The sequence below is a fragment of the Ambystoma mexicanum genome, chromosome 6q, assembly GCF_040938575.1.
Source record: "Ambystoma mexicanum isolate Mex_15411 chromosome 6q, UKY_AmexF1_1, whole genome shotgun sequence".
Lineage (NCBI taxonomy): Eukaryota > Metazoa > Chordata > Amphibia > Caudata > Ambystomatidae > Ambystoma > Ambystoma mexicanum.
Window position 1 is genome coordinate 356,643,305 of NC_090937.1, and position 16,228 is coordinate 356,659,532.

Below are 16,228 nucleotides of genomic sequence, written 5' to 3' on the forward strand. Positions count from 1 at the left end.
CCATCTTGCTGAATGATGCCCACCTTTTTCTTGAAGGAGGGAATTAAACCTGTCCTTCAGATGAAACCCACCTATCTGTGAGATAACCAAAAAGAAACTCCTATGTAAGTATACTGTCAAGGGGAAATATAATTCTATGGGGAGGTATGCTCTAAAGGGAATATATATATAATTCCAGCCACTCTTATTTGTGAAAATACTAAAAGAAGGCGTAAGGGCATATCATTTCACTGTACATCCTGGGAAATTAGTAGATATTTTAGAAGTGTGAGTGCTTCTGAACAGTTTGGATTTGATCAAATAGACCCACATGGCATGTATATGAGGAGATCCCAGACTCCTTTTCTGAGTAAAGGCCAAGTTCGGAATGGGAGCCATATAATATCTCACTTTGTGCATGCCTAAGAAGATAATGTAATTGAAGTAATTCCCTTGTTATATCAATGATCAGGGTCCTTTTCCTAGCGCTGAACCACTCAAGGAAAAAGGGAGAGGGCTGTTAACTGCTACTTGTCTTTGCCACTTTAAATTGCCCATTGAAAAATGACAAATGTACACCATTTACACAGTAAAGTAATAGAAAGACCATTGACGAGAATATAGATAACACACATGTTAAATATACATTAAGTTTTTGTAAGCGATTTACAGGCAGGAATGTCAAGTAGTTTTGTCTTTAAATTGAGATTTCTAGACTGATGTTCGAAATACAGACATGTCTATTGATTAAGGAGTGGGTGTTAGTATTCAGTAAATGAGAAGTAAAGAGATTTAGGGTGTTGTGATTTGTCTTCAAGAAAATGAAAGCTTTGACCTGTATCCTCATTCACTTTTTAATACATAGTGAATGCGCACTCAGGGTAAATCAAATGTACGTATGGTGATGTGTGTGCTTTAAAAAGTCTACATTCAACTTAAATGTACCAGTGACAAATTATTTTTGCCAGTATTTGGTCATTATTATTGCAGTACCATTGACTTTGTGATTTCATTGGGAATGTAAAAATGTATATTTTTTAAATTGGTTTGATTCATTCTAGTTTTTAATAAATAGACCTTCTGTGCAACCCTACGTGTTTCTTATCGTGAAAGGAGAGGAGGGCAGTGGGAATCGATACTGTACAACTGGCGTATCCCAGGTATATAAAAAGAACTTTGTTTAATAAATAAATATTGTCCGATTTGGGGTGGGTGGAAAATTCGACCAAACTATATATAGCTGATTAAAACCTCCTACAGTGCTGCTCTAGAAAAACACAAAAGGTATGCTCTTTTTTTAGAATTACAAGCTTCTGTGTTTACTTGTAGAGGTATGATTATAACAGGTGATTTTGATGTGTGTACATGGCAGCATGACAAAGTGAGAGTGGCTCCATTGGATAAACCATCTGAGTTACAAAAGAAATTGTAAACGATTTTAAATCAAAGCACTGTTTCAGAATTTGAAATTCATATGTGCCAGGGCATACACGGTGCTCTCCTGGTGGATTTTAAAGATGTATAATTTATTTTACTTTAATTTCTGTAAAAATAGAATGTTGTAAAACTGAAAATAAATAAAAAAGATATTTTTAGATCATTGTATGCTTTTATCTTACACTTTGATTTCCAATAACAGCAATTGGATATTGAAAAAAGGCTGCCATAAATGTCTCTAGGTTTCTCCTCTTAATCCATCTTGCCTATTTCTTTTCACAGTGCTTCAGCTTTCCCTCGTATGTGCACTCTTGTGTAAATCTTATACACAAGTGACCTACCTTCCCATTCCCTAGTCTGTGCCGTCTTGGAGCCATCACGACAGGAACCTCAAAGAACACTTTTCCCCAAACAATGTTCACCACCCGAAGGTTCTGCAAAGTTAGGAGACAGTAGTCTGTCAAGGGAGCCTTCTGCACCCAAGGTGCTGTATTTGACTAGGGAGTTCGCTATCCTCAGTTGGTCATTGTGAGATCCAGCCATGCCAAAACATACTGCTGTACTTGGTTAGTCTATACACTATGGGGGAAACGCAGAGCCGTGACATATGTTTTCATCCCATCAGGTGGAAGACGGTCACGGAAAAGGGAAGGCCTAGTGGCTTAGGAGACATTGCAGATCTACATATGTGACATGGCATTTATTTTTCTGCTTTGGTATGTTTTATGGTACCTTACGCTGCTGGGATAAAAGGGGACTGAAGATGTAATAGCACTTTGTAAGTTATAAACTGAAAGGCCACTTCTAGATTTGCAGTTAGTAAAAAATAAAATCAAAAATGTTTTGTTAGAGTGATGAAGGAGAACGTCAGAACTGCAACTATACAAAATAGATGTAGATCCGCCGAAGTGACAAGAAGCCTGCTACAAGTGGGTAATGTTAAGGGATTACATATTTGCAACTCTGATGTAATTTGATTTATGTGATCTGATAGGTGAAAGTAAAACAAGACAATATTAATTTATATTTCAGAATAAATAAAACGCATACACTGATACATTCACTCAAATTTCTTTTATTGCAAATGAAAGCAAATTAGGGAATATAAAAAGTTTCAATACTTATTATTTTATGTGTTTAGCGACTTGCTGATGGGACATTTCTACTGCCCTGAACAAATTCAATAAAAGTACTTTAAATAAAAAAATGCATGATCACTTCAGTGCTTTCGTCTTTGTTTCAAGTTTCGTGGGATCATATCCAGTCATTCTGTCAATCTGGAAAAGAAAAAAGCACACATTAATTTTAAAGTTTGCAACAACAGGCTTCAATCCTCTGATTATTATCTAGAATCATCAAGAGAAATGTATTAATGACAAACCCCTACACTCTACCTTGCACAATAACCGGACAAAATGCAACACGCACAATACACTATGACTTGGAGCCCAGGAGGAAGACACAGACCAGACCACAGAAGAGAACTGCATGTCAACAAGCAACAGAAACAGTAAACATCCAGAACCTAAGAGCTGAAGTAATGGCTCCTCCCCAACACCCAGGTCTATACACCCTTCAATCCCCACCCTACCTGAGACTGGCTGACCTGCTCCCCACGGTTTCCTCCCCTGGTTGCTTGTGGTTCCCTTGCTGCCAAATTGCCTGCCCTTAATGTCCTCTTTGACTTCATTGCTCCTTAGCATGAATGTGTTTAGGCGTCAGTTCAACAGTCAAGGACGTGGATGTGGAGAAGCACGTTGAACCAGAAGTAAAACTGAAGCAAAATCTGGTCAGTCAATGTTTCCTATTATTGCTACTGCAACTTAATTTGTCAGGCATTTGAAATGTTTACATGAATTTGTTTAGCTTTTTACCACAGCACCTCAGTATGAGGTTGATGTTAAAGGGCAAACGTGGGATTTGGAAATGCACTCTTGTGATTAGGTCCTCAAATGCAGAATTGGCCCTCTGTAAGCAAGAAAACAGAAGGTGCTTGGCTGTTCTCAGGCCTTACAGCTGTTGGCTCAGAGGAGATCTTTCAATAATGAGCTTCCCTCATTTCATGCATATGTAGCCAACATAAGAGCATCTATGGGCATGACATGGTATTTGTCTCATTTAGACAATATAAAAATTGCCATGCTGAAAATGGGGGCCAGAGCAGCACTTTGTGTGGTTTAGCTTTGCTGAGTCACAGTGATGGGTAGCACATTACGTAAGCCCGGTATAAAGGTTAAGGTGACACTTCACTATGTGGCAAGCCAGTTCTCTGACCTCGCTAGAAGCTTGCAGTGTCAGTTGCTAGGTGAGAGATATTAGAATGAGACGGGGTATGTAAAGACGGACTGGGGTGGACTGAGAGGTTGACTTCCTAGAGAGATGAAGAAAAGAGTCCCTAGATGAGACAAAATATTGTTTGCTATATTCCATTCTAAGATTCAGGTAGTTGTGTGACACAACATAAACTTAGACTTAGTCCCCCTTTTTTGGGCCCGCTGGGGTGTCCTTCCTGTACTCCGAAAGAGTGCTGCAAACCGTGATTACACCAGCAACCTGAAAGTATGCAGCACTGGTCAGGTCAGGTAGATGCCTTCCAATAGAGTGAGTGTACTCTCCAAAGGAGCTCAGAACCACACACTCACAAGACAAATGGAAAATGAAGGACATAATGATTTCCTAGAAGTAAGACCACAACCCTCTACCAGCAGCAAGAGTGGCAGAGCGCAAAAGCACCTTAAAAGACGCTACAACAGATCTTGCACACATGATGCTCCATCTATAATGAGCAGATTCTGCCCTCCTAAAGTAATTTTGTGATTTATATGAACTCCTAAAAGAGATCTGATTACTTGCTGCTGAAATGTGCTATTTAAATGCTGCACAGGTCTTCACTGAGAAGTCAAACAGGTAGACCACACAGTGCTCAAGAGTTTTTTCTGCAAATTAACTTTCCCTGAGACAGGATTAATCTCTGTGTCAGAACAAGCCTCCATAACCTAGCTTGCAAAAATGTCACCTTAGCTGGAAATATGTATATACCCTGGTTACCCTGTAGATGTAATAAAAACATTTATAATGGTTCTACATGACAATTACATGCCATTTACCTGTTTAAAATAAATAGAATGCACCAGTACTCACTTTCGGAGTCTGTGAACTATTTGGTTTGTGCTTAAAAAAACTGCCATATGAATGCTTTAGTCATATGTTTTTTGTTTTTACACATTTCTTCCATGACCCACAATATGTAATAAATGGAGCGTTATTAAATTAAACCATATGTTCCCTCAGGTTGCCTGTGATGGGGTGAGGTGTAATAGAAAAGACCCCCAGGTGGTCATAGGGCCCTGCCTTATCCGGATCCAGGAATATCGTTCATGCAGACCAAAGAGTGTACACATAAAACTGTGCATTTGGGATCTTGAAGTGCACTATTTCTATTATTGTGTCACAGTGGCATTTGTATTATTCTATTCTTATTTATTGATAAGACTCGTTTTGGATATGGAATCAGAGAACACACCCAATAGCTTTCCTAAAAGTGTTGTTTTAATATTGCACTCTAAGCTAGGTGTAAATTACCAGTGGACAACCGATTCCGTTCATTATAAAAAAAAAAGGAAAATGGCGGCCAGGATTGCTATCTCAAAAAGAAGGTTGCCTGATTAGTCCGTTGTATGTTTTCATGACCAGGAACATTGTTCTGGTTCCTGTGGTAGAGAGGATAGGTAGGTCAATCAAAGGGGCCCTTCTCTCTATCTTGCAGAGCTGATGGAAGTACTGTCAACCTACACCCTCACCACTGTGCAAAGCCACTGAACTGATAACTCTGAGTAGGGTGACAAGACCTCCCGATTTTGGGGAGGCAGTCATGATTTTCCTCAACATGATTTTCCTCAACATGTACCCCTGGCCAGACAACTATAAAAACTGTAAAGGGAGAGCTCGAGAACCCGAGCATGATGGTGGCTGAGTGATGGAGCTCCGATGTAGATGAGCTTCCCCATCATTAATTAACTCGCCCAAACAGAGCCAAACAGGAAAATAATGGCCTAAATAGACGGTAAAAAGATCCAGTGAATTAACGGCCTACCCACCAGCCTGCGAGCTGACTGTTCCGGTGCGCTGCAAGAACTGGAGCCTCCCTGGAGGTGACCTGCTCTGGCTCCCTAAAAGGCGGGGAGCACTTCCAGACCCATTACCGCCCGATGACGACCCGCAGAGGCCGACTTGCCAGAGGGGCACAATTAATCAGTATTGCTCCCAATCCACCACTCTCAACCTGAACAAGCAAATGAATTACCTCCCGCGCAAGATGACACACTCACAGTGCGTGCAACTTTAAGAGTGGCGGCGACGACACAGCACACGAACCAGAAGAGGAGCCTTAGCCACAACCTATCCCAGGTACTGCACTCAGGGGAGTTGACACACCAGCATCCCACAGAAGATGCGTTTTCCCTCAACCGCTGCGGGAGAGGCGCTGATTGTAACCGCTTCCCGGCACAAAGGTGAGCCACCTGGGAGGCGCTTCATTACGGCTGTGTGTTATGACTCTGTGGGCCATGAGGGTTCTGTGACGCCACCACCTTCACTAGGCCTATCATCCCTAGGGGCCAAGATCCCTGAGGGACCTTCAACACAGATATACACGTATTATCCACAATGTGCTATACCTAACGCTAGGCCACACCATCGTCGCCCCCTCTTGTGGTCAGCCCTCACTGCTGCCTGCCCCCGAACCTCTACCAAGCGAGTGCCCATTACAGGCTGCCCCTGAGACTGTCTCACAAGACTCCACCGACTGCACTAGCGGAGTGGGCGCCTACTAGATGCTGTCCCCCACCCCCAGACTGATCTGATGCTAGAAGGGACCCTAAGGAGGAGCCCACACCCCAGCCTCGGGAGGGTGACAACTCAGATAAGAGAACTGTTGAGGTTGGTACTTGCCTGCGACCGTACCTACCTCACATACACCACCTCGCCTACTCTTGACAAGAGACCCTCGATGTTGAAACTGTTGCATAGGGGTTACTGCCCACTGGGAACATCACCTAACGCAATCTCAACCACCTGGGCTACCACAAATCAGCGCTAACTTGGAATGATACGGGAGGCGCCCGACCCCTCTATAGATGACACCACGAATACTGACTCTTTGAACGCACCGCTACACTGTTCTACCCGGAGACAGCCCACGATGGAGGCCCAACTTCAGACCCAATTACAGGCGATCCTCCTGGAGATGAAAGCCATCGGGCAGAGAACGCAGGAAACAAACAATACTGTACAGGACATTAAACGCAACCTCCAAGAGGTTCACACACGACTCTCCGCACAGGCTGACCGGACAACCAAAAATGAGCAACGCATCAGCTCCCTCGAGGATAATGTCGAGACGGCCACCATGGATATCGATTACCTAATCAGAGAGGTCCAACACTTTGGTGCAAAGATGGAGGACCAGGAAAACTGCCACGACAAACTGCAGATCCAAACCCATGAAACCTCATCATAGAATGGGTACACAGGGCGCCCGTTCCCAAACCCGCCCCGGCGGAACACCCACGGGTCATCACGATGCGGCTCCTCAACTTTCAACACAAACTATCCATATTGAAGGCATACAGGGCTGCAGGAAGGATACGGGTGGACGGGGCTGATATCAGACTGTTCAATGATTTTTCCATCGAGGTCTCAAAGCGCAGGATGGAGTTTAGCCCGATCTTTGATGCCCTGAAAGGTACAGAGCACAGATACTATTGGAAATTCCAGGCCGTATGGTGCATTCAGCTAGACAAATAGTGGCACTCCTTCGAAGATCCGGAGGCGGTATGGCGCTTCCTGCGGAAAAGGAAAATGGTCTCCATGGATTTTCCAATTGCAGGTAATCCTTGCCCTGAGCGCATGTCGTCGCCACCTTGACCACAATGCCGGAATCGACCACAGGCACGCTGGAAGAAAACGGGCAGACTTCCAATGGCCTAGGGTAGCCAGCAAGAACCTCCAGTAAAATGAGCATTGAAAGACTCTGTACCTGAACCCAGTCTTCTGCACTAACATATGCTTTCAGGACAATCCATCAGAAAGATACACTATTGGAAAACATCATCGGCCAGAGGGGTTCACCATTCATTACTGTTAGGGATAATTCTCAAAAATGTGTTCATTCCCTCCACCTTAGAGACCCCCATCAACTTTGTTGCATTTTGAGGACTTGTTTTTTTTACCTGGAGAGAGTGAGACCCTTTTCCCACTCTCTCATGTATTTTAAATGTAATTTTATACACTATGTTACTTTTAGTTATGGAGTCTAACCAACTCCATAGGCATCATCTTTTACAACTGTGTCACAAAGCACCTTCAGTGCAGTGAAACAGGGAAGTCTTCCAGATTTCCAAAGGTTTAAATACCTTCTCTGGGATCAATTACTGTTTCCCAGAGCAATAAAGTGAAATTGACTTTACTTAGCATTGTAACTTTCTAGACCCAGCACACACTAGACCCAGCACACACTATCTTACAATAGAGTGCTGGAGGGGTTACTTAGTATCCCCTTTGTCTAGCATCTTATGTAGCATATTATATATTACCCTTTCCTCATTTGACTGGCTGGGGGCAGTGATTTTGTTTTGAACTACCTTGGTTTGTAGTTACCGCGACCGTTCGCGGCTCCGTTAAAGTAACCGCAGGAGCTATCTTTTTCAAAATGGCGTACAGCCATCTTTGCTAAAATGGTCCCCAGTCTTCTTTTTTCGCCAGGTCTTTGTGGGAAGGTCCTTCTAGAGAGTTTCTCTGTGCGCCAAACCAGGTTTGGTCTCTTTGTTCATTTTGCTTTTGGCTGGGTTTCTGAGAGAAACCTGCCTCTGGTGCCCGAGTGTCTAGGGTAGGCAGGAAGTGAGGGAGGTGCCCGGAACTCCCTGTGCTTAGTCTCCTAGGAGACCCAAATGCACTCTGTGGTGATTGGCTGGCTGACTGTCCGGCAAGGACAGCCACCCTGCTGGGTGACTGACAGCTAGGCTGGAATTAATGGGACAGAACTGAATAAAAGGCAAGTCTTTTGTCTTGGAAGGCAGAGTGGACCACTGGACAAAGGAAGCGAAGAAGAGCTTGAAGAGGACGACTGCTGCAACTCCTGGACCGTTGGTTTGCCCAGTGAAGCCCTGCTGCAGTGACTACTTGCCAAGTTCGCATCGACAGAGAAGCCCCTGCAAGGACGACTTCTCCCTTTGAGTTGGTGGGACCAATCAACTCCCAAGTAAGCCACATGGACACCCATCTCAGAGATGTTTGAATTTCCTCAGAGTTGCTACAGGAAACCGTATAGCCAGGGAGAGGGACACCAGAGTTGTGCGTTACTTTTAAGCTGGCCTAAAGCTTTTGGAAGATCCTCCAGACTCCCACGAAGCAGGTCCGACCAAGCCTGAGCCCCCTCAGCAGAGTGTGGGACCCCAGAAGCAAGGACAGTCCACCTTGACAGGCAGCAACTGCGCTTATTGCTATTTGCTGTACCGCAAGGAGATGAAATGCGAAACAGCCACTGAAAGTGAAGTTTGCTGGTTGCCAGTTTTGACAGTCCCAGTGCAGTGTAGCAGTCCCCTGATGTCCTCTCTCTTGTGCCAACGACTGAGGTCCAGGAACAGTGAAATCTGCAGAGCTGCCCAGGAACCGAGGTCATCAGCTGCATCTTTCCTTCTTTACCAAGGTACTGTAAAATAAGTCTACGAGAACTTACCTCTTACTGTAGAAGTGCTTGTAACTTCCACAACTCACAAGTCTAATCAGCTTGTGGCCCTACATTTGATTCTTCTTTTCATCAAAGACTCCTAAGAACTTGTGCAAAGACTTTTCCATTTACTTACCTGAAGTGCTGCATCCAATACAAAGACTTTTGCCTATTGACTTTGGCTTAGCCTATTGAATTGAATGACTCTTCTAATTGCTATCTGAAAGTATTTGCCCTACTTATGAATATTTGTAATTTCTTGTGTTCTAATAACCTTTGCCTTTTACCAACTTTTTAAGAGTGTTCTGAATGCCAACAGTAAGATATTAATGTCCCCAGCAACCTTGTCATTGAAGTCACCTGTGGCTATAGGTTATGTCTGTGGGCCATCCCAAAAGGGTCTTGTCTGATTAAGAACCTAAGAGTGTACAGTATGGAAGTGTATTTGTATTTTACTAGTATATTGCTCCCTTCTAAAGACGGCTTTATAACTGATAAATAAATTAATAATTGTTTATGCAAGAAACCTTGAGTGTAACAGTTTATTTGAATAGCTGTAACCGTGAATCTTTGTGTAACTCCACTACAGCTCACATTTCCCCTCTTGAGATAAGCCTGGCTGCTCAACAAGCTACCAAAACTGTGTAGTACAAGCTTATACCAAAGGTTGGGTTCCCTATACCTGTAGTCATAGTTGTTTGTAGTATTCCCAGAGGGTACTGCAGTCAAACTTTGCCTAACAATTACCCGCAAAGGAGACCCTGAAGAGGCACACTCATGTATATAGATGCTATTATTACGTAGCCCCACTGGCACGGAACACTGACTCTTCTGCTACAGGCGTGATGTCGCTTATAGCTTCACTGCATCATCTGTCACCCGAAGCTCATCTACCCCACCTAATTCTTTTCTCTTTTTTTTGTGTGTTGTGCGATAGTTTGGAGGATGAAGATAGTCCTCGACACCACCGATACCCAGAGGACAGAGAATTCGGTATGCATGGGAAATGGAGGAGACGCTCAGGCCTCCCCCAAACAACCCCACTTATGGGCTTTCACATTTTTGTATTGGGATACAATTCTACGTTCCCAGTGTTCTACTGTTTGTTCATGGTTTGAAATGTTTGGGTATGTTTTGGGGCTTAATCCTCCATATGAAATTGCGGTGCCACTATGGGCACAAGCCGGGGACAAGAAACTCTGTGCTGACTACTGTGATAAACCTGAAGGTGTCTCCCTGGCTAAACCCCGGGGATCTGTCATCCAGGTGACCAGGACAGGACCATCGCTATTGGGTCCAGTTCCTGGGGGTGGACCAGGGAGGGAGGATCACCTGGATGGGGGTTTCTCAGGGAGTGGGACACCGACGGGGGAGACGCGGCTTCCCCCTTCTTTCAACACCTTCTCCCCATCCTACCATATAGGACATTCATAACCACTGCCCCCCCCTTTTCCGGCATGAACACTTTCACATGACACACCAGAGAACGGACTAATACCAGAGCCATCTACCTGACATGTCCCAATACAAGGGTCTGGCAAAGTCAGGCAATTGATCAGAATCACACACACCTGACGGCCCTTTCCCTTCCCCACAGGGATAAAAGGTGGAGTAAGAGAGCACAGTATGAGCAAGGCAGACCGCACGATGAGACAGCTATCCAGGTCCGGCAATTCAAGAGGAGGAGAAAGGTGGCAAATATCGAGAGGCTGACAAGGAGAGATACGACCTTGCCCTTTCCGACGCAGACCCGCGAAACCTCTGCAGAGGGAATCGTAAGACCAAAGACAATAGCCCAAGTGTGCTGCAAGCAAATGTCAACGGTACACAGAGTGTGTCGACGCTGATAAGCGGGAGCGAGGGAAATTCCTGCTACCGTGGTACTGCGCTTGACTCCAAGAGACACTATAAGAAAGGAGAAGTACACTATTCCGATTGTCATTTGGGATCCGACCCCAGCCGAGGGAGATCCAGGCGTGAAATCATCACCCAAAAGTACAATTTGTGGAGGGTCAGTGCCCAGAAGAGGGGAACCATGGGGTGAATCTATGACAAGAGAAATATGTAGAATATAAATGTGTGTTTGTTAGTTGTTTTTCTTGAGAAGCTGATCAGGCCCGCAGGACCAGGAAACCTCAACCCCAAAGGCCTTGATATTGATAAGAACTGTTATAGGATCTAAAAAGCCAGAAGAGGGAGATCCAAGGGCTGCAAACCGATCACCCAAGATACCGAAGGCACAAGCCTCAGCGCCCAGAAGAGGGGGACTCAGGGTGGAAAATTCTCACCATAAAAAAAACCAGGAAACAAACTTTTTTTGTTGTTGAAGGAACCTTTTGTTTTGTTTTTAGGCCTGCAAAGGCAAGAGACTTTCAAGAGAACCGAGACTTGGCCATCGACGTTCCTGATAGCTGCAGGTGGAACTGTCGGCTCATGCCGGGACAGCTCGAGTGTGTACTGTGCTTCAAGATCCCATTTGACCCATTGCTCAAAACATGGGGAAGGGAGATCCAAGTTACACATGGAGGGAGTGTTCCCCTCCCACAAATTGAAATGACCACCCTTACATGTATCACCCTCCATATCCAAGGGCTGAGCCAGCGCGTAAAGAGAAAATTAATGCTCAACTATGTATGTGATATGCAAGCCAACATAGTGTTTCTCCAAGAAACCCACCTCAATCCAACTGAGTCAGAGAAGCTATGTCGGAGTTGGGTTGGAACAGCGGTACACTCCCCATGTCAAGGGAAGAGGGGAAGAGGGGAGTATCTATCCCATAAGCGTGTCCCCTTTCGGGTCCTTAACATGCTGGTAGATGGAGGAGGCAGATACGTCTTATTGCAAGGCCACATATGACACCAGACATTACTCTCTGAAATATATATGGCCCACAACCGACATGCCATCTTTCTTTACCCATACCTTTTCTGCATGTTCATGATATATGAGCGCTATGATGTTGATTGTGGAGACTTTAACGTAGCCTTGGCCCCATCAATAGACTGCCAAAACACCTCCACGACCTTGCAAACCAATCCCACAGAAACTCACCACCCTACAACCTCTACTGGAGGAGCTCCGACTCAGAGATGCTTGGCGAATTACACAGTAACACCACTTTATACTACAACAGACATAGCAACTACTCCAAGTTAGATTATTGGTTCCTTCCCTCTAATGCCACCCACTTAATTAGGCAGTGCAAAATACTGGCCTCCACCCTCTTGGACCATTCACTGGTACTACTCTGGCTAGACCTTCCGGATGTCTCACGTAAGAGACTGTTATGGCACCTCAATTTGAGTGCTTTGGGATACTCGGATTTCCTTGAACATCTGGAGGGTGACAAGGACTTTTTCTGGCAAACCAACTTGTCAGCTGAATACACTGCATTGAAGTGCTGGGACACATATAAGGCATACATTAGAGGGCAATATATATCGAGGTGGGCTCACAAACTAAAAACATGGGGGGAACGGGAAGCACAACTGAGGGCCGATATACTGGTCATGGAAAGGGAGCATAAACGCTGGCACGACTCACAAACACATGCTAAACTGGTGGGGCTTCAATCAGTGGTCTCCTCCTCCCGGGCTCAGAAATCATTCACTAGTTCGTCACAAACTTATTATTGCGATGAAGATCGACCCCTTCATTTTATGGCACTTGCGTTGCACAATCCACAAGCAGCACAAATTATCGATTCTATCAGAGACAGAGACAGGAACTTATTAAAGGGGGACAAACCTATTAATGAGCGGCTCGCACAATTCTACAGTGCACTATACACAGAACCTACCCCGATAGACCCACAGTGTATGTGTGAATTCTTAATCACCATAGAACTCCCCAAATTGAATGAAACCCATATAGAAACCCTGGCCACTCCAATTACCGCTTTGGAGATTCTCTGAGCGATCAAGTTCCTGTCTGCTGGTAAGACTGCTAGTCCTGACGGATTCCCCATCGATTTTTATGAATCATTAGCAGATCGTCTAGTGCCCTCCCTCGAATCTGTAAATGCTGAGGCCAAAAACGCTGGCTCCCTACCGCGATCCATGATCTCACCTAATATAGTGGTGTTCCACAAGAAAGGCTGCGACCCTGGGTACTGCGGATCATATCGCCCGATTTCTTTAATCAATGCTGATGCAAAGATCCTAGCGAAAAGCCTAGCCCAAAGCATCAAAGGCCTTCTCCCTTACCTTATCCACAGGGACCAAACCATTTTTATTTTGGGTAGACACTCTACCGACAATGTTCGCTGACTATTACACGTCATAGCGGGGGGGAGAACCCAGATGAGGAAATTCCAATATTAGATGCAGAGAAGGCATTCGACAAAGTCCAATGGAACTTTATGTTTCAAGTACTGAACACCTTCGGTGTCCCACCAGAATTGATCAAATTAGTAAAACTGCTCTATACCGGCCCTACCGCAGCAGTAGTGACAAACGGTATTATGTCTAACCCCTTTTGACCTTAATTCGGGTACACGACAGGGATGTCCTTTATCCCCCCTCCTACACACTCTTACTATTGAACCACTAGCGGGGATGGACCAGAATACAACGGGAGACAGAAGAACACCGGGTGGATCTTTATATGGATGATCTCCTTATTTATATAAGTGATTACAAGACTGTACTCTGGAGACTGTGCCAACTATTACTACACTTCGGCCCCATGGCTGGCTATGTTATAAACTGGGCAAAATGCGAGTTCCTTCTGCTGAGGCTAGACATCCCCTGGGACCCTACCGGGGTGGCCCCCTTTAGCCTCCAACACAACTATATCATTACATTTTGCCCGACCCTGAGTGAAATACTCCAACTAAATTATCCTCCGGTTCTACTAAAAATGAAACCGGACCTACTCAGATGGGACTCGTTCCCATTATCTCTCTCCAGAAGGATTAATGCATTCAAAATAAATTCATTACCAACCCTTTTACCCCGACGAGTCAGATGTTCAGGGAATTAGATGCCTACATATCTAAATGTGTTTGGAGGGGCAAAAAAGCACAGCTCAGACTTGAAATTCTTCAGGCCTCTAAAGTGGATGGTGGTCTAGCACTACTGCTATGCAGAACATATTACCAGGCAGTGCAAGTATTCTGGGCCAAACGCTGGCTCAAGGAAGCAGAACTGACCAGCTGGAAAACCATGGAATTGTCCCTAATGATTCTGCTTGCACCGGCCGAGGTCCTGGCTATCCCCCTGAACAAACTACCCGTCAAAATTAAAAAGCACCCAGTACTGGGACCAACGCTTACGCAATGGTATAGACTCCGGGTGATGCTGGGCTCTCCAGTGCAGGTGACCCCAGCCTGGAGTAGTCTCAGGGCAATTCTGCCATATGGACTAAGCCACAGGCTACATTCCAATCAAGATGCAATGTGGCAACATGTCAGGGTGATGGACTTCTACAAAGATCAATCCCTGCTTGGCTTCCCGGATTGGAGGTGACTGCTTGGGCTGGGCGAATCAGACTGGCTTCAATATATAACCCTACAATCGGTGATCCGCAAACATACCACAGAGCAATCCCTTACGGCCCCTCCGACGGTGGGGAATCAGAAAAGGAGCAAAACACGACAGCATACCCACACTTATGTAACTTTTACACAATATGCACCCCAAATAATTTAGTACGCATTCCTATTCTCGCATTTCTGTGGTCCGGCGATCTGGGGACTCTGTTCGACCATGCCGATCTATATGACTTTTTTGAAGCCATACCAATGGTCTCGGTTAACATTCGCAACCGCGACATTCAATACAAACTCATCCAAAGGATGTATTTATACACAGAGAAAACTGTTTTGGATGAGTCTTTCACACTCCCCAGACTGCTGGCGACTATGTCGGGGTCTTGGAACGCTGGGACACATTCTGTGGTCCCGCCCGAAGATAGAGACATATTAGGGCAAGGTATACAGACAGATTTTGCTTATAGATGGGACAGAGATCGATATGGCACCGGGCCCTCTGCTACTCAGGGGACAAAGGGAGGACTGACACTCTGACCACATGCAGCGCAGGATAATACACATAATGCTATTCGCTGCACATAAAAGTCTGGTCCTTAACTGAAAAGCAGTTCAGCCACCCACCAAATTCATGTGGCAGGCACTACTTGACAAATTATGCTCCCTGGAATATAATGCTTACAAATGCAGAGCTAGACCGGCGCAAGCTGCACGATTCAGAAAAATAGCGGACCCATTTATGTAAACCCTTTGAACACAACACGACTAGTAACCAATGGGATATGTACCACAACCTCGAAACACACATAGACATACAACGGCCATTGCTATTGGATCCAGTTTCTGGGGGTATACCAGTGAGGAAGAATCACCTGGATCTGGGTTCCTTGGGGTGTGGGAGTGGGACACTGACGGGTGAGATGCAGTATTCCCCTTCTCTCAATACCTTTTCCCCATCCTACCACATAGGATATTCTAAAACACTGCCCCCCTTTTCCGAAACGAAAACATTTGCACAACCCAAAAGACAACGGACTAACAACAGAGTCATTTACCTGACATGTCTCAATACAAGGGTCAGGCAAAGCCAGGCAATTTACCAGAATTGCACACACCTCACGGCCCCTTCCCCACAGGGAAAGAGAACAAAGGTCGAGCAAGGCAGACTGCACGATGTGAGGGCTAACTCAGCACAGCAGTTAAAGAGGAGGAGAAAGACGGTGCATACCGAGAGGGTGACAAGGAGAGAAGCGACCTTGCCCTTTCCGACCAAGGCCTGTGAAACCTCTGTAGAAGGAACCATAAGACCGCAAACAATAGCCAGCGTGTGTTGCAACGGATGTCAACAGTACACTAGACCCTCCTCCGCTGATTACGAAGCCGGGGAGAGACACTTGTCTCTGTGGTTCCAACCTTGACTCCAAGAAGAAAGACAGCCAAGTGGTTCATCACAGCCAGTGAGTCGAGGGGAGAGTCGATATGAAACTGAGCTTTGTTGAACGAAAAGTAGCAAACGGCTAATTTGAACTGTGAAAGGCTTAAAGAGCTATGGATAGAAAAGGGGGAAAACCAGCAAAAGAGGAGTCCGGCACCAT

At 45.2% G+C, this 16,228-nt stretch overlaps 1 protein-coding gene across 1 annotated transcript in view; it reads right to left on the reverse strand.

Annotated features, from left to right (window-relative positions):
* Nucleotides 1–2,475: 2,475 nt before the first annotated feature.
* The window catches only part of LOC138516040 (uncharacterized), a 105,302-nt gene continuing 91,549 nt past the window's right edge, over nt 2,476–16,228 (reverse strand). The window contains exon 5 of the mRNA XM_069630847.1: nt 2,476–2,693. Within this exon, the coding sequence (XP_069486948.1) occupies nt 2,631–2,693 (63 nt within the window). The 3' untranslated portion in view covers nt 2,476–2,630. The remainder of the gene's footprint in view (nt 2,694–16,228) is intronic.